This window comes from Danio aesculapii, chromosome 3 (genome assembly GCF_903798145.1).
Source record: "Danio aesculapii chromosome 3, fDanAes4.1, whole genome shotgun sequence".
In the NCBI taxonomy this organism is placed as follows: domain Eukaryota; kingdom Metazoa; phylum Chordata; class Actinopteri; order Cypriniformes; family Danionidae; genus Danio; species Danio aesculapii.
The window spans coordinates 35,601,218-35,623,867 of record NC_079437.1 but is presented as its reverse complement, the minus strand read 5'-3'; the positions used below and the strand labels follow the sequence as shown (position 1 = coordinate 35,623,867).

The following is a 22,650-nucleotide window of genomic DNA, read 5'->3' as shown; positions in this document are numbered from 1 at the left end:
TTTTTTCACATTGTCATTATGGGGTATTGTGTGTAGAATCTTGAGGAAATAAATGAATTTAATCCATTTTGGACTAAGGCTGTAACATGAAAAATTGTGGAAAAAGAGAAGCACCATGAATACTTTCCGGATGTACTGTATAAAGGTACATAGTAGGTAAATAGTGTGTCTACAGTCATATTAAAGTGATAGAAACAAGGCCTTTAAAATTTCCCAATATTAAAGTAGGATCCAAATCCCAGCAATTTTTATGACGTAGCAGTGCAGTTTTCCCCACCCACCGATTTTAATTGACAGACGTGTATTACCAAGTGTCAGTATTACGTGTATAATTATGTCCACAAGACAGGATTTGCAAAGAAACTTGACAGCGAACATTGTAATGGTATTTGTGTGAGCCTCATTCATATGTGTGACTGTTGGTCTTTGTTTCATTGTGTCTGAGTTGCTGTCTGTCATTTTGCTGCGTTTATCCTGACATCAGACACTGGCCAACTTTCTCTGAATTGACATGTCCCATAAGTAAGCGAGGAGACCCAAAAATTGACATTTCAACAGGGTATAATAAATAATCTGATGGGTATTTTGATCTGAAACTTCACAGACACATTCTGGAGACACAAAAGACTCGTTTAACATCTTGTAAAAATGGCAAGATCGATATTGACAAGGTTAATTCATTTAAATTGTTAAAATAATTAACCATTAGTCATTTTTATTTGTGATTCCAGAAGTAACATACTATATTTCTAAACTGAATAAATAAGATATTGAAAGAATTTAAAAATAAAAGACTAGTTAATCTTGATTTTAATATATTGGGATTAGATTAGGATTAGATTATTTTACTTTGAGAACCACTGAACCATCGTTCAGAACCAATGATTTTTGTTAAATAAATCTCATTGACTTGGACTGAAATTGATATTTTAAACAGATTTATTGTTGGTTTAAACAGTCTAAATCTTATACAAATAATGTCATACATTCAAATATAGTCAACGAACATTCCAACATCCTTTTTTAAAATTAGCTTCCATTAACAAAAGCAAAACATGCTTATTTTTCTCAGGTATTCTCAGAAAAGAGTTTAGGTTATGTGTTAAGTATGTTTTATATTTTAAAAGAAAAAATACAGTCAAAATCTAAATCAAGGAAAAGTTGTTATGTGGGATGACCAGTAACAAACAAGTTGAAGTTAAAAAAATCTTCAAAGACAACAATACAAGGCTGTTTAAGGGACTGCTTTGGCTCCAGAAATATAAAGTGCTTCAATATTTTGTTTAACCACAAAGAAACTAAAGTATTTAAATGAAGGAGCATGTTTGTATAGGATATAAAAACCTTTCTGAACAAGTGTCTCTGATATCTCAAATGGACATCACAGCTTCAGTCTTGTGACATTCTGGGTAAATATTAACATTTTCACACAGTCTGGAAAGTTTTTAGCTTTTAATCCTTCCTATAAGGAAGTATCTACCCAAAACATGTTTTCTATGCTACATCTTCAAGTATAACTAATAATTAGGTGATCTACTTTGATATATAAAAATGAATTCACATAATCTGTTGTTTTGTACAGGTAATCCCTGTTGTTTGTAGAGAATCACGGCTCCATTCCCATATTGTCGATGCCCACCTTCTGTCTTCTTGGCTATAATGTGAAAACAGTAGCAGTCACCACAGATGTTATATGTTATATGTATTGTTTTATTAATCTACAGCTATGTTATCATGCTGACCTTCTCATCACAGCAGCAGCAGCAACAGCAGCGAATGAGGACCAAGATGACCAACAGGAGGACCATACCTGAGAACGGTTAATATTGTGTTAATCCTAATCATTTAATAATGTTTTTTTTCTCTCTGTTAATTTTACAAACCTATGAAGATGAAGAAAATGGCAAAGGAGGCGATGTCCCAGTCTGACTGAAACATCTGTTTTGATTGTAGTCTTGAGACCACGTCATTAAACTGGTTCTCGAAGTCCTGTTGAATGCTTTTGTCCATGACTTCAGTCAGAATATTCCAGTTTATTAAACACTGTTGACAGATATTTGAAGCAGACATCAAGAAAACTGAAAAAATCCTGATGCCACAAACTGAACCAACCTATTTAAAAAACAAGTATATGCAAATGACACTGAATAAACAGTCAGGATGTTATTTTTTCTCTCCTGCCGTTCGTCTAAAAGAAACAAACTTAAAGATACTTAAAAAAAATAATAATAAAATAATGTAGTATAACTCTGTTTTAAACTAGTAATAACGTATTTTGAATCACTAAAACAGAAACTTGCATTAAAATACAGGCTAAGTGTAAGTCACGGCATTATTTTACTTAATAGTACGTCTTATTTCAGACCAACTTAAAGATTATGAGCTCGAATTTTCACTTTTATAAATAAGTATACACTTTATCCTTTCTTTATTAAGCAGGTTGTCTCTCTCTGAATGACCACAGTAAATGGCACGACACTCTCATGTAGACTCGTACATACTAAACTAAAATGACTTACGCTACAATCGGCCTGATCTATATTTTTGTACTTCAGAAACGGTGTATTTTCGAACAAATATCGATCACTCACCTGTTGTGTTTGTTTGTCGTATTTCCGGGTTACTGTGCTACACCTGTCGCAGTAAAATGAAAGCGGCTCATGCAGGATGTTTGTTGACCCGCTGAGGTGATTTTGCGGAAGTGCGATGATCATTTCACAACCAAACCGATCGAGTTTGTGGCGTTTCGTATAGGCTACTAACACAATATTAACTAAATAAAATACATGAACTAAACACACATTCCATGTCAAACATTAAAACAGCTTGTAGTTATTAAAGGATTGCGTTTAGTAAATGATGGCAGTTCATAGACATTTAAAGCTGACAAGATGCGCTGTTTTTTATTTCACTCTTTTTTTATTGGTCCTTCATGACAATACAAATTAAATATTGAGATTAACAGTATTCTCCGTTGTTAATCCCCTATCGCCTAATCTCTTATTCATTCATTTATTTAGCAAAACAAAAATAAATAAATAAATAAATAAAAACCAAATTAAGTACATTAAAACAAGTACATGACATCAGAGAATAACTGAATACAGATGGGGAAAAAATAATAATAATAATAATAATAATTATTATTATTATTATTATTCATTCATTTTGGCTTAGTCCATTTATTAATCCAGGGTCGCCACAGCGGAATGAACTGCCAACTAATCCAGCACGTTTTATGCAGCGGATGCCCTTCTAGCTGCAACCCATCTTTGGAAACATCCAAACATTCACAACGGACAATTTAGCATACCCAATTCACCTGTATCACATGTCTTTGGACTGTGGGGGTAACCGGAGCAAACGCAGAACATGCTAACTCCTCACAGAAATGCCAACTGACCCAGCCGAGGCTCGAACCAGCGACCTTCTTGCTGTGAGGCGACAGCACTACCTACTGCGCGACTGCATCGCCCTATTGTTATTATTGTTAATACTACTAATAATAACAATAATAATAATACATTGTGAAACATTGTGCATTTCAAATTGTGCTTCATATATCTATACATATGTATACATATATTTGGGCCTTGTGGAGCTGCACATAGATCATTTGCTCTTCAGTGTTTACTAAAAATTAAACCACACTGAACTGAACTAAACTGAACTTCAACTCTGAAAACTGGACTGACAGTTTCAATTTACTACAACTTCTATGTGCTTTGACACAATCTACACTGTAAAAGCGCTATAGAAATAATTTAATTGAATACAGGTGAGTGGGCTTGACAAACCACCTGTAGAAACATTATTCCCTCTTTTGCACCTGACACTTTATCTAAACTCTATCTAACAAGAACTCAATAAGGAAAACGATGTTCACTATAAATGTACCACAACTGTTGCACAATATTAAACCTTAAATACCTCTCTTGTACAATATCCTGCACAACATTGTTTTGTCTCATGTAAAAAGTACTTGTAGCTTGTCTTATGTGTATAGTTAAGTATCTTTTGTGTAGTCTTATGTGTATAAGTATCTTATATGTATAGTTAAGTCGTGTGTAAAGTATGTTATAGTATGTTAGTTATATATAGGTTTTTAAAAAATAGCTCCAATGTCCAGTGTTGTGTTTGTATTTATGATTAATTATGTAGCACCGTTGTCCTGCGAGACACGACATTTTGTTCCTCTGTATGTCCACACCATAGACTGGTCCGTCCACACAAGCTCGATTTAGGGATTTTACGGTGTTGTAATACCAAACCTCCTCTAAGAGTGTCGCTGTCTCACTTCGTTCAATATGTGAGGATTGACCTCTGACCCTTTGTTTACGTGGAAGGAGAGTTGTTCGTGCTTCCGGGTTCTTATTTCTGCAGTTATCTGACCAGTTTTAAAGATATGGCTACGGTACCGGCCCAGTCTCTACGGGTGTCAGAGATTAAAGACCCCACCGCTTTATTTGAACGGTATGGAACGGATGAGATCCGCGCTGTCGAGAGGAAAGTGCGCGGAGAGATCGAGCAGAAGAAGGAGGAACTCCGGCAGATGGTCGGCGAGCGGTACCGGGACCTGATCGATGCCGCTGACACGATCGGTGAGATGAGACAGTGCTCGGAAAGTGTCGTTCAGTCCATCCAGGACATGTACCGGTACTGCCATAAACTCAAACAGGCCAAACAGACCCCTCAGTCCAGCAGCAGAGCAGAGGTGAGGCTCCTGTATTTCTCAGTTTCTGGACAGCAGCCTGCAAACAAGATAGAAAATTATACACATTTATTTATTAATACTTATTCTGGCTTGAATAGATGCAATTGACTATGTTTGGCTGCAAGCTGCTGATTTAATTTTCATGTCAGTCAATTTGAGTGAACAACATCAGAACAAATGTATGTCAAATGTTTGTTAAATTGGTAAATATAGCATTCACTTAAATAAAAAAATAATCAAAACTACACAATTTAAAAAAAACTGCATCTATTGAGTTGCCACTACTTTCAAAAATTATCTGTCTGTCTGATGTGGCAGTTAATATTACTGTCACTGAATAAGAGAGACAAACATGTCCAATCATATTGATGAGTTTTGTCACTTGCAATAAAATGTCTGTCAGTCATACAGAAAAGGTCGCTGCAGAGTGCGACAGTGATGGAGAACTAAGACAGCTTGTATCTCTTTCTTTTGTTCAAGGTTGCTTCGTCACAGATTTCTTCTAGCTCATATCATCTGATTCTCTAGTAATATCTATTTTCTTTAAACATACCTTTCTCTTCTGGTTTTTAACAACCATACTTATTCTACAAACATTCGTCGTTGGTCATATAAAGATGCTTACTTCATTTTATACATACGCTTTTAGCCTTCTCAATAACAGAAACAGACACATATGACTTATTGCATCTAATTAAAAGCACAAATCTATTTGCATATAACTCAAGTTGATGACAGAAGGGCCCCTCATATCTAATGTTCATCATGGAAAACATACATTCATTTATATTCGAATGCATCTAAGACAGTCTTTTAGTATTAGACATTTTCCTCTGCACTATTCGTCTATCCGTCTGTCTGTTTAATTAAATGAAACCTAACATTGTTTAAACATTTATTAAAAAAAAGTTTAAATAAAGTGATAAATATTCTAATAATGCAGTATTATAATGAGTAAGAAATAAAATTATGATTTAACCTAATAGTAAACTAATAAAATAATGTTTTAGACCATTTTATAATAGCAATTCTTTAAAGTATAAACTGCATTTTTGTAGAAATTAATATAAAGATTTTAAATTTTAAAGGTTTTTAAATGTTATACATGGAGACCCCTCGCAGATTGAAAGAATTAAAAACATACAGGGAGAATGGTACAATTTTGAACTGCATTACAATTCAAAAGGCATGCTTTCTTCCCTTTTGTTTTTAAAGTCTATTTTATTCCTCTGTTAAATTTCCAGCAGTCTTTTGTAAGCCATTCTAAATGTATTTTAGTGTCACTTTTGATCAGTGTTGTGAATCTTTGCTGAATATAAAAATAATAAATATAGTACTCATTATGTGATACAGAAGTATACCTCCAGTTCATTATTATATTATACATCCTCAATATTAAATGGCAAAGTCAGCGCTCAATAGTGAGATGTTCTTAAGGTGGGTTGTGAATGCGTTTTTTTTTCTTGGCAGGGTCAGAAACAGTCGCAGGAGAAGTTCTACACGATGGCGTCCCAGATAAAGCTCCTCCTAGAAATCCCTGAGCGCGTCTGGAGCGCAATGGAGTCGTCGCAGTACCTGCAGGCCACACAGCTCTACCTGCTGTGCTGTCACCTTCATAGCCAGCTACACCTGGAGGGTGGAGGACATCAGTACAGCCCCGTCCTTTCTCGCTTCCCCATCCTGGTGCGTCAGGTAGCAGCTGCAGGTCATTTCAGGTAATCTAGAGCATTATGCAGATGTTGAGTGCATTTCAGATTGATGATTTGGTTGTTGTTATTTACTTCTTTACTAAATGTTATTTGCCTTTATTTGTTGTAGGTCTACAATTTTGCTGGAGAGTAAGTCAGTGCTGCGCGGCAGGGCGGTGTCTGATCAGGCGATCGCTGAAGCGCTAGTCTCAACCATGCTCCTGGAGGACAGCTCACCTCGACAGGCGCTTGCTGATTTCCTGCTGGCTAGGAAAGCGTCCATTCAGCAACTGCTTAATCAGCCCCAGCATGGTGAGTAACTTCCGCTATTACATCAAAATAGACATTCGTTTTTATATATATATTTTTTTAATGAATTGATTTCATAGATTTTGTCATTTTTATACAACTCTGTATGAATCCTTTGTTCTCAGGATCTCATGCCATAGCCGAACGCTCTACTGCTTAGCCACAAAGGCTAGATATTTAATTTTTAATGGAATATTGCTGTATTAAATTTATGCGCCATCATAATTTAATCTAAATAACTTGAGTTAAAAACAAATAAAAACATGACCCTGTTTAAATGTCAGATCTTAATCAAAGGTTTTCATTTGAGGCATTTTGAGCTAAAAGTTTGTATGGTAAAAATCAAATACCCTCTTAGTTATCACCAAAGCTCTCTATTTTGTTGTGTGTGATTTTAAAACGTTATGCTGAAATTTTTATGTATTTATATTTTATATATTTGTCTAAGTAATTTATTTATTTATTTATTTTTTATATAATACGAATTTGTTTTTATCATGTAGTAGTTTAATGTATATCCATTTGGCCACGAAATAGCCATAAGTTGCTGATGTGGCAATAAATATGTAATGAATAATAATAATAAAAAATGTTATGCTGTCATATAGTTAACCTGCAATTTCTAGCATATGGGTGATGTCGTACATGTTTATTGATTTATTTGATTCATGTTTAATTGTGTATTTGTGTATTAAGTGTGTGCGTTGTACTCGCATAACTCAAAGCTGAATTTCATTACTGCAGTCTAATGATGTTTCAGAAATCATTCCAATATGCTGATTATTTGAAATATTAAAAATATGTCACACTCAAAATAAAGTAAATGCAGGTTTGGTGAGCAAAATAGACTTCTTAAAAAAAAAATCATATTCCTCTCCAGTAGTCTGTCGCATTAAGGAATCAAGAAGAAAAAAACCTGTTGCAACGTGCATTTCATGTTGACATCGATAATATAAATAGTTTTTTGACTTGTGAATAGTTAAAGCTTGTTCTTTTATTTGTCCCTTGTTCATTAAAATAATGAATTCTCTTTTTATTGCGTATGGTTCTTCTGCTTTCACATGTATCACTGTCTCTCTCTTAGGTGCTGGTGTTAAAGCACAGGTTTGTTCTTTGGTGGAGCTGCTGGTTACGACTCTGTACCAGGCGTATGCTGTGTTTTATGTGCCTCCAGAGGGCCAAGTGTCCGATACCGGTTTGGGCTGTGGCCTGCTTTTCACCACCTTGGAGAACGTGACCTCCAACTCCTCCTCTGGTGAGTTTACATTAGTAAATCTAGTGTTGCATTAGATTTAGTTATATTTCCCTGTAATTCTAGTGGATCAGGATTGACCATCATTAATTGTGCTGTTTTGAATCGCACTGAACTGTACCAGTTAGAGGGAGAAAAGGGTTTTTGTAGCATGTAACATATGCCAGCCCTAAAAGTCAGATGAAATTTAAAGTTTTTTTTAGATGTTAGAATTGGTATGCTAATTTTAAGGATATCTATAAGCTAGTGTGCTCTAAAACAGTGACAAAATTCACATTTAGTAGATATAAACATCCATCGCTTGCAGTTTGTCACCTTCGCACCAAATATATTTTATGTCGTCACCTCATACTTCAGTTTGTCATTAAGTCTTGACCAGTCAGATGTTCTCTAGTATTTGACATGTTCCGCCCCTTTCAAGACCCTTTTCATTTGATGCACTTGAGCTCAACCACTCTCACTGACAGAGCGGTGATAAAAAGAGAAACACTATTGGCTGTTTTTTAAAAAGGGGAGGGGCTATTCTATGTCCCACCCTCTCCATGTTTCAGTTGAGATTACGTCAAACATTGGATAAAAAAAATACACATTTCAAAGCACTTTCAAGGGATAGTTCACCCAAAAATGAAAATTTCCTCACAATTTCCTCAAACCCAAGTGTTTTTAACTTTCATTCTTCTGTTGAAGATGTTAGGTCAAACTCTCCACGCCAGCTAAATAAGATTCAACCCCGAACACCAGGAAAATGTCAGTTTCTCCAGGTATCTGGACAACAAGTCTGCACAGTTTCCAATACCCAAACCTGTTAACCAGTATTCAACTGAATTAACAGTCTACTATCAACATAGGAGTTGAATGTTGAAGGAAGCCAGAGAAGAGCAGACGCAGGAGATGAAGTGATTATAATAAATGAGGAGGGTTTATTAAATAATCTTAGTTGCATGTGCTCCGGTGCACTCTCACACTTTGTCTGACCAGGATAAATCCAGCAAGTGTTATAATACTACAATCAACTCCAATGGAAAACTACTGCTTCACAACATTGTCCAGAGACAATACAGACCCTGAAATGGAGACATTCTCTTATCTCTTACTCATGAAAACAAGTGGCACTTGAATCTGTAAGATTCAAGCAAGTCATAAGATTATAACAATATGGGAAAATGAAATGATAATAAAGCAATAAATATAGGAAAATATTAATAATAAAATATAAAAAAAAACGTAATAAAATGACAAATAATAATCAAATCATTAAGTAATAATCAATAAAATGATATAATGATAATTTTATAAATGATTAATGATCATATGATTATATAAAATAATTAAATAAAGAATAAATGAATAAAAACAAATGAAAATAAAACAACACAAATTAATGGCTTCATTTTTGTCATTAAACTTTTTTATTTTAAACTTAAATCCCCACACAACATATTCAAAATACAAAATCAACATTCAGGAAAATAATGTAAACAAATCATAATAAAAGTAATAACGAAACAACAATTATAACATAAATAATTAAGATAAAATAATATTACAGACAGCCACATTGTAAACCCTTCAATTATTCCTTTACATGCTCTTCAGATACTGTAAAAAGCTACCCTATTTCTGATTGAAAGAACGGGTGAAGTCCTGAAGTCTTGCCAACATACGTTCAGATGATGCAGTAGAAGTCAGCTCAATCCAGTACTTAAACGAGGGAGTATCTGAGTTCTTCCAATTTCGCATCACCAGTCTCGCAGCCATAATGCATCCTCCAATGTCTAGCCCAGCCTGTGCTTTAGATATCGAATGGCTGCTTCCTTGACGCTACACACTCATAAGTTTACTACAAGGATTTTCAAATCCTTAGTTAGATTCCTCATATAAAAATATATACATTCAGTAGAATGTTGGTGGAAAATATAAAAACAGCGAGTGACCTACATAGTAATTTGATGGACGTCAGTGTATGTATTATACACTGATGTCCATCAATATACTATGTAGGTCACTTGCTGTTTTTATATCTTTCAGTCTTCCTTTGTGTTCAACAGAAGAAAGAAACTGGTTTGAAACAAGTGGAGAATGAGTAAATGATGGCAGAATGTTCATTTTTAGCTGAACTATCCCCTTTAACTTGTAAATTTCTGTTCAATCCAGGTAAAGAGAAGAAGGTTCTGGACAAGGAGATGAGCACGGGAAGCTGGTTTAAACACCTTCCTCCTTCAGTGATGAATTTCCAGCCTGTTCTTCGGACATTAGCGCAGCCCATACAGAGAGAGCAGCTCAGAGACACCCTGCAACAGTGGATTGATACGTATGTCGTAAATTTCATATCCGGTTTACATTTTTATTTATTAGTTTAATAGTGACTTATGAATGAGGATAAATAAAGCAGTGGTATGCAGTTGCAGTGACAAGTCTCAGTTTGTTGAATAGTATAAGTTTTTAAAAAATAAGGATAGCAAACAGGCAGGACATACAGACAGATAGAGTATAAATAGGTTCACCCAATAATTTGCTTTAACTGCTGTTTGTCCCTGTGACAGCTGTAAGGAGGATATCCGCAGTGGAGTCAGCAGTCTTCTGGTCTATGTTAAGAGTCTCAAGGGTCTGGCTGCGATCAGAGATGCCGTGTGGGAACTGCTCAGTAGTGAATCCATCAGTCAGCACTGGAGTACTGTGTGTCAGTCCCTGCTCGAGCGACCTCTGGCCTTGTGGAATGACCTTTTACAGCAGCTTTTCCTGCGGAGACTTCAGGTACTCGTGACTGATTCAACCAGTTTAACTAGTCCAGTAGGTGCGTTGACTATGGTTACGTAGGTATGATCATACATTGGCTGATTCTAGCATAAGCATTCAGGCTTATTGTTTAATTGCCAATCACACAAAGAAATACTGTTCCGTTTAAACATTTAATGCTATTACACTGAGCGTGACACAAAGCTTACAAACTGCTTTTATGCTGAAGAAGAAACGGTTGATTGAAATGCAAACAACTGACATGCGAATTCATGTTTGTGAAGGGAAGTGGTGCAGACCAAAACAAGCCATTTCTTTTCTTTTTTTTGTTCCTTATAAAATTTTCTATTTGGCTTTAAAGAGTTTTATCCAAAAATTCTGAAATCCCAAAATTTCATCTAAAAATGTGAAATTCTGTTAATAATTACTCGCTCTCCTGTCGTTCCAATCCCCCGAGACCTTCATTCATCTTTGTAACCCAAATGAAGATTTTTAGATCAAACCTGAGAGCTCCTGAGAGAAATCTGAGAGCTCCCTCATCCTCTAAAGACAGCAATGGTCTCAAGATGTTCAGAGTCCAGAAAAGGAACTAAAAACATTGTCAAAACATTTCATGTGATTTCAGGGGTTCAACAATAATCATAGGAAGCTCATGATAAAGCTGCTTAGAGTAAACCCTACGCTTCCTGACGTGACGCAGAAGAAAAGATATTGACGAACAGTCATTTTTTTGCTGCACAATAGTGTTCTTGGAGTTTGTATGAACCACTGAATTCATATGGAATTTTTTGCCAACATTTTTGGTACCTTTCTGGACCTTGAACAGGTTGCGAACTAGGACTGTGCGATATGGGCAAAAGAAACCTATCACGATTTTCTTGAACAATATTATTATTTCTATTTTAATCACGATTTTGACACACAGACATTTTACAGTGTGATTCTGAAACTTGTTTACAATTGAAAACAGTTAGATCTTTATCAAAGACCTGTAACATGCCTCTTATACAGACATGAGGCTAAAAAAAAAAAAGAAATCATCTAGTAAAAATGTAACAAATTTTCTCTAGAACAAACCTATGGAAAAACAAATTATTGTGTGCGTGCTTTCAAACACAAGTAAGGCTCTGATGTTCTGTTTGATCACACTTCAGAAGTAGTTGGATGTATTTTTCTACATGTCCACAGATTATTTTTGCCATGCATAGACCTCTTTGTGACGCTGAAGTGAAATAAGCTGTTCACATATCGTGTCTTTTGCGCAAAGTTGGTTATTTCCAATGAATGAGGCTCCTGGCTTGTGCGCACCACGAGTCATGGCTGATCAGCTTCATACTTTGTATGGAATATACACATTTCGGTAAACTAAATACCTCAGACAAACACAATACACACCCAAACACTGTTGATGGTCACCAAGAAACAACAAATGAGAGCGAGCGCAAAGCATGTTGAATGCTGAAGGAAGACACGTCTCATGCTTTCCACATGTTTTTAGACACGATATGTGACTGACAGGTCTTACAAATTACCTGATTCTATGATACATCAGTCTTCCACTATCCAAAGTAATCCCACACCACAGATGTTGACTTTTTTGAGGCCACCAAGTCCCCCAGGGCTGAACTCATCATCCCTGTTTATGCAGGATATTTGTCAATAACTTCAGTGTCCTGTTCTCGCACTTTGTTTACATGGTGTCAGTGGGGTCTTAAAAAGTATTAAAAATTGATAAACCATTTCAGAGAAATTTAAGGCCCTTAAAAGTATTTAAAAGTCTTAAATGCTGTTTTACATGGTCTTAAATTTTGTACAATTTTGGATTATACAGTTTCTAGTTGTATGATAAAGTTTGCCTGAATTTAATCTGCCAATTATGCGGTGCTGTGTTTTTAAAAAAATTTATTTATTGAATTTTTTATTGAATACATCACAAAAGTTAGGAAAGAGAGAGAAAAATATTTTTACAAAGCCTCAATCATTAAGAAAAAGATTATTATAATCTGTAAGAAATGTATTATTATTAATAAATTTTAGAAATTCAACAATGAATGAAATTTTATCATGCTAAAATCACCTTGCTTTGTTTACTGTAGTAGCTAAGATAACACTGTTATTCCTGCTTTTCTTTATGCGCCACCAACTTTACTGTTAGTTGTCGCCAATTTTTTTGGTTGAAACCTAAAGTGGTGATGAGGTCTTAAAATATATGGAAAGTGTCTTGAAGTTTTAAAAAGAATTTCACTCTCTGGTTCCTGTATATACCCTGTGTTTAGGTAAGCTGCATTGATTTGTTCAAATAGCATATTGTGAAAAAATCATGCTTTGATTTTCACACAATTTCAATTAATCGCACAACCCTATTAGGAACCTTGCTGTCTTTCGAGGATGAGGGAGCTCTCAGATTTCATCTAAATATCTTAATTTGTGTTCTGAAGATTAAAAAATGTCCCAGGGCATTGAAACAGCATAAAGGGTAATAACAGAATTGTAATTTTTGGATGAACTAATCTTTGAATCTCACCCACTGCACAATCTACAACATTAAATTAAGACAAAGTTTGGTACTTCATCACCAAAAATCCTATGTATTTGTCATGCTTCAGTAAATCTGAAAATACTTTAGTAAATACTTCAGTAAATCTGTCATTGAGTATCATTTTCACTGCAGTTCCTTTGCTAACCACATAACTTTTTTCAGTGTTTATCTAGTTGCCGTGACATTTTCTCAGACAGTTCTCTGACACAACACACAGATAACAAACATTCAGCATTCAGTCTGTTCCAAAACACTTTTATTCTGTGTCTACACTGGTTTTCCAAAACAGCTATTTTTTAGCTGACGTAGCTCCAGGCAAGTGATTTAAAGGGCACCTACTTTACTCCTTTTTTTTAAGATTTTAGATAAATCTATTGTGTCTCCAGAATGTGTCTGTTAAGTTTCAGCTCAAAACACCCATCAGATTATTTATTATACCTTTGAGAATGTTGAGATTTTCTGCTCTAAACACACTGTAGCTGTTTTTGTGGCCTGTGCCTTTAATGCTAGTTCTCCACACCCACTGTTCCCACGTGCCTGTCAGAGTGTGCCTCAATCTCTGCCTCAGTACAGTGACAGACATGAAGGAAGCAGATCTCATGTAATGTTTATGGGAAATACTTCAGTAAGAACTTTACCAGTGATTATTATTTGATGTATTTGTTGTGGAGTTAATTCAAGCGTTTCTGCGATGATGAGTCACACACTATGTTATTACAAAGTTCACGCGCATACACACAGTAGACACACACAGCACACTCATTTAACTTTGCATTGTTTTTGCTCGACAAATGTGACAGGATACACGTTAATATCCACTGCTGTATGGACATCCGTTATGTTAATGTACAAAATAAACCCGATTTAACGTCCACAAACCGGGATTGAAGCGTCTTCTTTTATAATTGTACTGACATGCGCTGTGCTAATAAAGTAAAGACGGTAAAATCGCTGTAATTCATTACAAACATGCACTGTTTTAAACGCATTTTAAACTTGCAAACTCATTCTTGATCACATTTGATGATGATTGATGATCACAGAGAACTGAACAGATCTTTTAATCCCGGTTGCTTTGCGCACATCCTGTCTTGTTGATATGATTATACGCGTTACTACGGAGACATGTCAATACATGGCTGTCACTCAATTCTGTGGGCTAGGAAACTGCACTCCTATGTTACGTTACGGTGGGCCTCAAAATGGGAGGGATTTGGATCCTATTTTAAATTAAAAAAAAAAAAAAGAGATATACTGTCTTTATATCACTCAATATGACAGTGGACACACTATATCTTCACACAGTTCTGTCCAAACAGCTTACAAAAGATGATTTTTATCACAGGTGCCCTTTAAAGCTCAAATAAAACAAAAAAAACAACAGCTAATCACTAGTCCAAAAAAATCCATAGTTTATTGTACCATCATTTATTTCATTCAACTGGCTTGAAAAACTCTGTGGATTAGGGCTGCACAAGATATCGCAATATCCAATGGTTACGTTCCAGAGTCTACAATTTTGTCAGCAAATAGTTTAACAGCAATAAAAATAGCAAAGTTTAACCCTACTACAGTGAGCAAATTTATATTTTAAGGCAAGTGACTGTAATATTTCAAGCTAATTTAAAACATTTGGGCTAAAAAAGGATAACGTTTGTAGCTTTAACAAAGATTGATTGTATTTTTATTACAATGAAGACTATTAAGTGTTGTTTTACATTTGATTACATTACATTTGAAGTCTATAATGTTCAGAAAACCATAAAGCACTGTCTATTCATTTGATTTATGCTTTGTTTATTACACTTTGTAATGAACACACTTCCTACACAATTATCACTGTACTATTAATGTAAAATTATGATTATTTTTTTTCATAGTAGAGTTAATTGAATCATCTTATGAAATAACATTAATGTCGCAATTTAAATCACAGAAAAGCAAATTATTGCAATATTAATGTAATCCACTATCATGCAGCCCTGATGTGGATCAACTGTTTTGCTTCATTATTTTGTCATGGCATTGTATTTTTGCGTCATTCAATGGCACTCAGTGTGAAAGTGTATTTCTGCTGGATCTCTGCAGGTGATCACACAGGAGGGCACGGAAGGGATCTCCAGCAGCTCCAGACAGCTGTTATCCTCAGCTCTGCGGGATCTGCAGGGTCAAACCTCTGGCGGGAGCTTCAGCCGGGGGGCTCAGTACGAGAGTGACGTCGGAGCGTTCCTGTGGTCAGAGTCTCAGAGTGACCTGCTCAGTGACACAGCCTGGGTGAGCGTAGCCCAACGCAGCCCACAACAAAAGAGCGGCCTGTCCATGAAGACACAGGCCCTCACACCCTGCGTCCAGACCTTCTGTTCCTCGATGGACTCCAAGCTCAAAGCCAAACTAGAAGATCTGCAGCACTACTTGCCCTCTGACACGAATGGTAAAGAGACTTTAGAGACGCACACTGTCTCGTCGAGTGCACCCATAAATCGTTTTATGGATGCTGGGGCAGTGGAGGACATCCTTAGAGATCACTGCCTAGCGTGTGTTCGGGACGTCCTGGCTAGTGTGCGTTCTGAGCTGGCTAATGCTCAGGCTAAGACTAGCAGCCATAGCCAGTTGAGTTCAGTGCTGTTTATGGCCAGATTGTGCCAGTCCATGGGGGAGCTGTGTCCTAGTCTGAAGCAGTGTATCCTGGGAAAGCAGGGGGGTGTGGATGTCGTGAGTAGAGGTACACCACGACAGGGCAAGAAGTTGGGGAAAAGTGGCACTGCCAAAGCAGCTGATGTGAGCCCAGCTCAGGCTAAGTGGAACTGTCTGAAAGAGGAGCTGATGTCCTGCAGTATGGACGCCTATGGAATATGGAGCTCAGCACTCACCAGGGTAAGACTATTGAAGATAGTTTGTATGAGACACAATTCAAGATATGATTTGAGAACTTTTGTTATGTACAGTTGAAGTGAAAATTATTCACCTTCCTGTGAATTTTTCTTTTTCAAATATTTGCTAAATGATGTTTAATTGAGCAAGACATATTTTCACAGGATGTCCTATAATATAGCTGCAAAACAGGCTATGTCCTTAAAGTGACAGAATGTTTAATTCTTCCTGAGGACTTGAAACCCACCATATATTTGTACATAAATGAAACATGGCAAAGAGAACTGCATAAATAATAAATTACATGAAATTAACCCGAAATTAAATGAAAGACATTTAGCAAATTATAATTTTGAGACCAGGCATGATCAAACTGTCTATACTAGATGTCGAATTGGACATTCTAGGTTGACACATTTATATTTGCTGAATAACGAAGCACCACCCTAATGTAATTACTGCCAGGCTGCTCTTACCATAAAACATATTTTGTTGGAATGTGACAGTTTTAATACCGTTAGACAATTTTTTTAAGGAGAGTACATTTTTAAAAAGGTACCACTAGGAAGAATCTTAAATTATTTATCAAATATTTAACTGAAAAATCGTATTTAACTTTGAATATATTTTAGTGTGAATTTTATTTATTTAAATTTTATATATTTGTCTAAGTAACTTTTTATTGTAATACACATTTGTTTTTATCATGTAATATTTTAAGTAAATCCATTTTGCCACGAAATAGCCATAAGTTGCTGATATGGCAATAAATAAGTAATAAATAAATAAATGTCCTATAATATATTTTCTTCTAAAAAAAAGTCTTAATTGTTTTATTTTGGCTAGAATAAAAGACTAAAGTTTTTTTTTTTTTGCAATATAATTTATTTATTTATTTGTTTGACATGGACATCACAATTACACTGCACAACCAAATGCATTTGTTGAAGTGTTTTAGCAGACTTGCTAATTCTCAACACCTGCTTGACATAAATGAAAATAAATGGATACATATGCACAACATTATAATTCTTTACATAAAATTGCCATAAGGCAAAAGCAAAGGTGGCATGATCAAACAAACGAGTAATAGACTATTTGTGTAAACACTGCTGTTTTGTTTTTAACCACTTTTTAAGAACACTACTAAAAAGATTATTTACTTACTTACTTTCTAGTTTTAGGCTAACATGCAAATCATTCCACAATTTGGTTCCCTTAACAGAGAAAACTGATTGACCAAATGAGGTCTTACACTTTGGTACAAGACAGTCACTATTAGCAGTTGCTCGTGTGACTGTGAGAGGTTTGATGCCTACTGATTAGATCAGAAAACTGCATTGGAACATGATTATTTAAACATTTAAAAAACAATTTAAGATTAATATTAAATTAAATTATTAAATTAAATAAAAAAATTAATTTAATAAAACTATCAAAACTATAAAGCTTATGTTTAAATAAAACCTCACAATCTCATAGGCTTTAAGTCCATATATTTTTTGATTGTCTACAGAACAAGCCATTGTTATACAATGATTTGCCTATTTAACCTAACTTACCTAATTACCTAGTTAAGCCTTTAAATGTCACTTTAAGCTGAATATTAGTATCTTAGAAAATATCTAGTAAAATTATTTACTGTCATCATGACAAAGATAAAAGAACTCAGTTATTAGAAATGAGTTATTGAAACTATTATGTTTAGAAATGTGTTAATCTTCTCTCTGTTTAACAGAATAATAATTCAAGAGGGCTAATAATTCTAACTTCAACTGTATGTATGTGTATGTAAGTGTGTGCGTGTGTATGTGTGTATATATATATATATATATATATATATATATATATATATATATATATATTTATTTATTTATTTATTATTATTATTTTTTTTTTAAGTATGTACTTAGAAGATTTTAAGACACGATAAAGAATTTTTGTTGTGCGGTATTATTGAGATAATTTTATGCCACTGATTATAGAATTATAATAAAAGAGCATAGTAGTGGAAATAGCCATAAACACTTTTAAGGGACAAAGACTTTAACTTTAAGCTAATTTAGATTCTGTCATTTGATGTTAAAAATGTATGATTGTGTTAAAGCCATGTTAAAACGTCCTATTATAAATACACTATTAAATGTCCAATTAGAACCCTTTACACCGGTGAGGTAGAATGTAATTGTAAAATGTCTTGAACAATATTTGTAATTATGTTTATTGCAATACCATAAATGACCAAGAAACCTTGGTATCATCTCGTCGCTGGTCTTGAATCGAATCAGTGAGTCTGCATGGTCTGATGGCCTCGGGAAAGAGTATCCCCAGGTGGAAATGGAGAATAAAGAGAATTATTAGCATAGCTGCTGTTCATAGTGTATATAAACAAGATGCATATATGCAAGATATAGTAATGTAGGTCTTAAATCATTTTAAACAGGTCTTAATTTATTATGTCCAAGTAAAGCTTCCCAATCTGCTGACACCCAATCCCCAATAATCCATCAGAAAACTTTTTAAAATATGTGTAAGTTGTTATTGCAAAGAGTTACAACTTACAGCAACTGCTAGACAGTTTTTCAAAACGGTCTTAAAAGAGTCTTAAAAAGTCTTAATTTTTTTCCTCCACTGTTTGTTCATCAAATATAATACCAGAAGATGATATAGAAACATGGATTTTCAAGCCAACTTATTATTATGGAAATGAGCTGCTAATTGTGTGTACTTTACACATAGTCAGTCAGATCAGTTGATAACTTTGTTCACATCTGAGCTTTTTTCATTGGGTCATAACCACCGCTATTTTGCCCTGTTTAGTTAATCTGGCTGTTGTGTTCTTTAATAAAAAAATAAGTAATTAAAATGTGTTGCAGGCACTTGTGGGAAGCTTTGCAGCAACTCTCCATGCTGAAAATGCTGGATCCATCCTGGGTACAGCAACTAATTGGGACGAGCTAGAAATACAGGAAGAGGCAGAGTCAGGAAACAGTGTAATGTCCAAAATACGCCTTCCTGTGCAGGTAACGGCTACAATTATTTTTCTTCAATTGTTATCTTCATTATTAACTTTAATGAATGCAGTGTGCATTTTTTATATGTTCTGTTCTGTTCTGTTCTGTTCTGTTCTGTTCTGTTCTGTTCTGTTCTGTTCTGTTCTGTTCTGTTCTGTTCTGTTATGTGCTGTTATGTGCTGTTATGTTATGTTCCGTTATGTTATATGTTATTATATTATATTATATTATGTAATATTATATTATATTTTTATTATATTATATTATATTATTTTATATTATATTATATTATATTATATTATATTATTTTATATTATACTATATTATATTATATCATATTGTATCATATTGTATTATATTATGGTATATTATGTTATATTATATTTTTATTATATTATATATTATATTATATCATGTCATGTCATATATTATATTATGTTATATTATAATTTTATTATATGATATTATATTTGTATAATATAAAAACTTTTGTATATATTAATGTATTATAAAATTTCCCAAGCCTTTTTCATTTGATTAAACTACTATAAAAATAGTAAAATTTTAAATATTAATAGTTTAAAATCAATTTATTTTATGGAAATGTAATTTCATTTGACATTGTTTTTTTTATTCATTTGAAGGGAGTACTTTATCAAATAATTTAGCATTATTCCTGTTTTTATTTATATTTGAGAGTTTTTTTATTTATTTATACACATACAACATAACAATTGCAGTTCATTCTGCAAACTAATTCTGTAAATGTTACATTGTTTGATTGTTCATTTTGTTATTTATTCATGAAACCGTATCAAAGGTCCCCCTGCTTTGAAACCCCTCCTAAGTGTTAATAGTGATGAAAGGATGCTGCTGTTCAAATAGTTTTCTCTCTCTGTCTCTCTCTACAGCCATCATGGTATGTTCAGTCGTTACTCTTCCACCTGTGCCTTGAGGTTAATCGAGTTGGAGGTCATGCTTTACCAAAAGTAACTCTGCTGGACATCCTAAAGGGTTGTCTAGACCAGGCTGTGAGCGAGTATGAAAGACTCACCCAGGACTCACAGAGCAAGGTGAAACCATTGATTAAATGTCTGTCTTAGTCTTCTTGACGCTTGCATTCTTTTCCTTTCAGTCAGTATTATAATGAAATAATATGTTAAAGCCAGATTTCTGTTGTTCTGTGTAGGATGCAGACCTCCCCATGACCCAGAACAGAGCATTACAGCTGCTGTTTGACCTCCGATATCTTACTGTCACTTTAGGGTCTCGTCTTGAGGAGGGCAGGAGTACCCGCTCTCAGCAAGACCCAAGGTGACCTCTTCACTAGCTTGCATGTCATAAGTAGTGTTGATAAAGTAATGTTTTACTGATTTGTATCCATATTCGAAAATTTGTAGTGATTCAGTATTGTTTACAATGGATCCTTTCACACTTGATAGAGACAGAGTGCATTTAAGCCATGCCCACACCAAAGGGGAGAATCATGCAACCCTCCCCCTTGACTTTCTATTGCGGGAAGTGGCCTCCTTGTCAATTCTGACTTGTAACAAAAACAGAACAATGCTTAAAAGCTGCTGTGTGATATGGTGTACAGTAAACAAGCTGAAAAATCCACAACGAAGACTTCGTAAGCTACCGAACAATTAAAAAAAGCCAGACCTTAAAGGTATAGTTAAACCCAAAATTAAAATTCAGTCATTATTTGCTCATCCTTCACTTGTTTCATACCTTTCTTCTGCTGAACACAAAGGAAGATATTTGGAAGAATGTTGGAAAGCAGCCGCCATTGACTTTCATAGGATATTTTGTTCCTACACTCATATTTAAATCTACTTATTTAATATGAGCTGAATCCACAGAATTCTTCAGTTATTGGGGACAACTTAATTGTTTTAATCCACTTACATTTGTAAAAACAATTAAGTTAACTTAATTGATTTGTGTTTAGATGACATGAAGGGATTGTGTGTTAGCGTACTATGGACGTCAATGGCTGTTTTTCCCCAACATTGTTCAGTATCTCTTGTTTTGTGTTCAACAGAAGAAAGAAATTCATAAGTTTGAAACCACTCAAGTGTGTGTAAATGATAAGTAAGCCCACACGGAATCCGCAGATTTAATTCTGTTTATTTACTTGAGTAAATGTGTGTAAATCTATATTTATTCAGTTTTTTAGTTAATTACAGTAATATTATTGACTAATATGAAAATGTTCATCTAATTTATGTACAATGCAGTTTGTACAGTAATATTTTCTGTCTTTTAGTAGAGATATTATATGAGAGACTTGCTTTGTTTACCAAATGAAGTGAATCTAATTGGATTTGCATGTTAAACATTAAATAAAAGTTTAAAAGATATTATTTTTTATTTCACATATTAAGGTTTTAGTTATGATACTCCCAAAATAATTCAGCAGAAATCCGCAGATTTTTACCAAAAATCTCAGCAGAAACAGCAAAAAAACGTCCGCAGATTTCTTCTGGCCCTAATGATTAGTACATTTTTATTTTAGATTAACTATTCCTGGATATCAAACCCAAATGTCACTTTTATGTGTTATATTTTTATTTTATACCTTAATTGATTCTTTTTTTTCCAGTCTTCACTAAACTAGTAGCACAAATCTAAACACTGAGCCACGCTTGAGGATTTAACAAATGAACAACTTAAGACGTACAAAAATATCATAATTTAAATTCATTCGATGTCTACATTGGTATTGAAAAAGGGTATCGAGTATCAATATTTTTAAGGTATCATTAGAAATTCCAGTTAGATTTGCCAAAACAAAGCACAACCAAAAATAGATCATGTTGAAACGAGAGCCCTCTCACACTTTGCTGTTTGTTAAAGGGTCCAGCAGGTCTGCGACTCCCTGGAAAGTCACATCGATCCCTTTGACCTGGACGTTTTCACTCCACATCTGAACAGCAACCTAAACCGACTCTCACAAAGGACATCTGTAAGCATCGCCTTTTATAACTCTGTTTTAAACTGAGGTCAATCTGCTACTTTCAGATGCTTGACTGTGTTAATGGGTGCACTGCAACATGTTCTCTCTTTGATTTTGATAACATTTTGTTGTTTTGTTGCATTTAAATTTTTTTTTACTTTATTGACTTCCTAGCACTTTGAGGCCCCTCCCCTAGAAACACACAATGTGCTTTAATTGGTTAGCTATCCTTGTGTGTTTTGATTCGCTAACTGCCTAGCGCACACTGAAAGAAACATTACAACCAGGGGTGGGGATATGTATATTTTAGGATTTGTGATGTCACAAATGTAGTCCCTACCAGCTGTTAGTTTTAGTCCCTAAAAGCCAATTCTGCAAAAGAAAATATCTCCATTTGCATTAAACTTGGAGCACTGTAACTTTGCAGATGTTGTTTTTACCCAGACAGTAACAATATACACTTACTGTTTTATTAATATAGAAGAATAAAAATATAACAATCATAATCAAGGATCCCTTTAAATATATGGCTGGTTAATTGTATTATTCAGATTGGGACTAGGATAAT

General features: G+C 34.5%; 2 protein-coding genes across 4 annotated transcripts in view; one reads left to right on the top strand and one right to left on the bottom strand.

The window, feature by feature from the left end:
• Positions 1–916: 916 nt before the first annotated feature.
• On the bottom strand, positions 917–2,699 carry smim22 (small integral membrane protein 22). 2 transcript variants are annotated; one of them, XM_056451599.1, is made up of 4 exons: positions 2,592–2,699; positions 1,884–2,043; positions 1,743–1,810; positions 917–1,654 (listed from the first exon to the last, which is right to left on the bottom strand). In XM_056451599.1, the coding sequence occupies exons 2-4, from the start codon at positions 2,008–2,010 to the stop codon at positions 1,607–1,609; spliced, it is 243 nt and encodes an 80-aa protein (XP_056307574.1). In that variant the 5' UTR covers positions 2,011–2,043; positions 2,592–2,699; the 3' UTR covers positions 917–1,606. The 2 variants fall into 2 exon arrangements, with proteins under 2 accessions (XP_056307574.1, XP_056307581.1); XM_056451606.1 differs by having other exon boundaries at positions 1,884–2,049; positions 2,602–2,699.
• Positions 2,700–4,335: 1,636 nt separating this feature from the next.
• The window catches only part of cog1 (component of oligomeric golgi complex 1), a 24,714-nt gene continuing 6,399 nt past the window's right edge, over positions 4,336–22,650 (top strand). For both annotated transcript variants that reach the window (XM_056453875.1, XM_056453876.1), the window contains exons 1-11: positions 4,336–4,714; positions 6,185–6,429; positions 6,533–6,714; positions 7,796–7,966; positions 10,118–10,274; positions 10,507–10,717; positions 15,327–16,112; positions 18,986–19,132; positions 20,035–20,196; positions 20,313–20,437; positions 21,983–22,091. In XM_056453875.1, the coding sequence (XP_056309850.1) occupies positions 4,406–4,714; positions 6,185–6,429; positions 6,533–6,714; positions 7,796–7,966; positions 10,118–10,274; positions 10,507–10,717; positions 15,327–16,112; positions 18,986–19,132; positions 20,035–20,196; positions 20,313–20,437; positions 21,983–22,091 (2,604 nt within the window). In that variant the 5' untranslated portion in view covers positions 4,336–4,405. The remainder of the gene's footprint in view (positions 4,715–6,184; positions 6,430–6,532; positions 6,715–7,795; positions 7,967–10,117; positions 10,275–10,506; positions 10,718–15,326; positions 16,113–18,985; positions 19,133–20,034; positions 20,197–20,312; positions 20,438–21,982; positions 22,092–22,650) is intronic.

What these genes read in the sequence shown, in the direction of transcription:
- smim22 (XM_056451599.1), bottom strand. Translation starts at nt 2,010, where the DNA reads ATGGACAAAAGCATTCAACAGGACTTCGAGAACCAGTTTAATGACGTG. An exon ending in CATTTTCTTCATCTTCATAG is followed by an intron (nt 1,811 to 1,883) that starts GTTTGTAAAATT and finishes AACCGTTCTCAG; the next exon opens with GTATGGTCCTCCTGTTGGTC. An exon ending in GCTGCTGCTGTGATGAGAAG is followed by an intron (nt 1,655 to 1,742) that starts GTCAGCATGATA and finishes TTCACATTATAG; the next exon opens with CCAAGAAGACAGAAGGTGGG.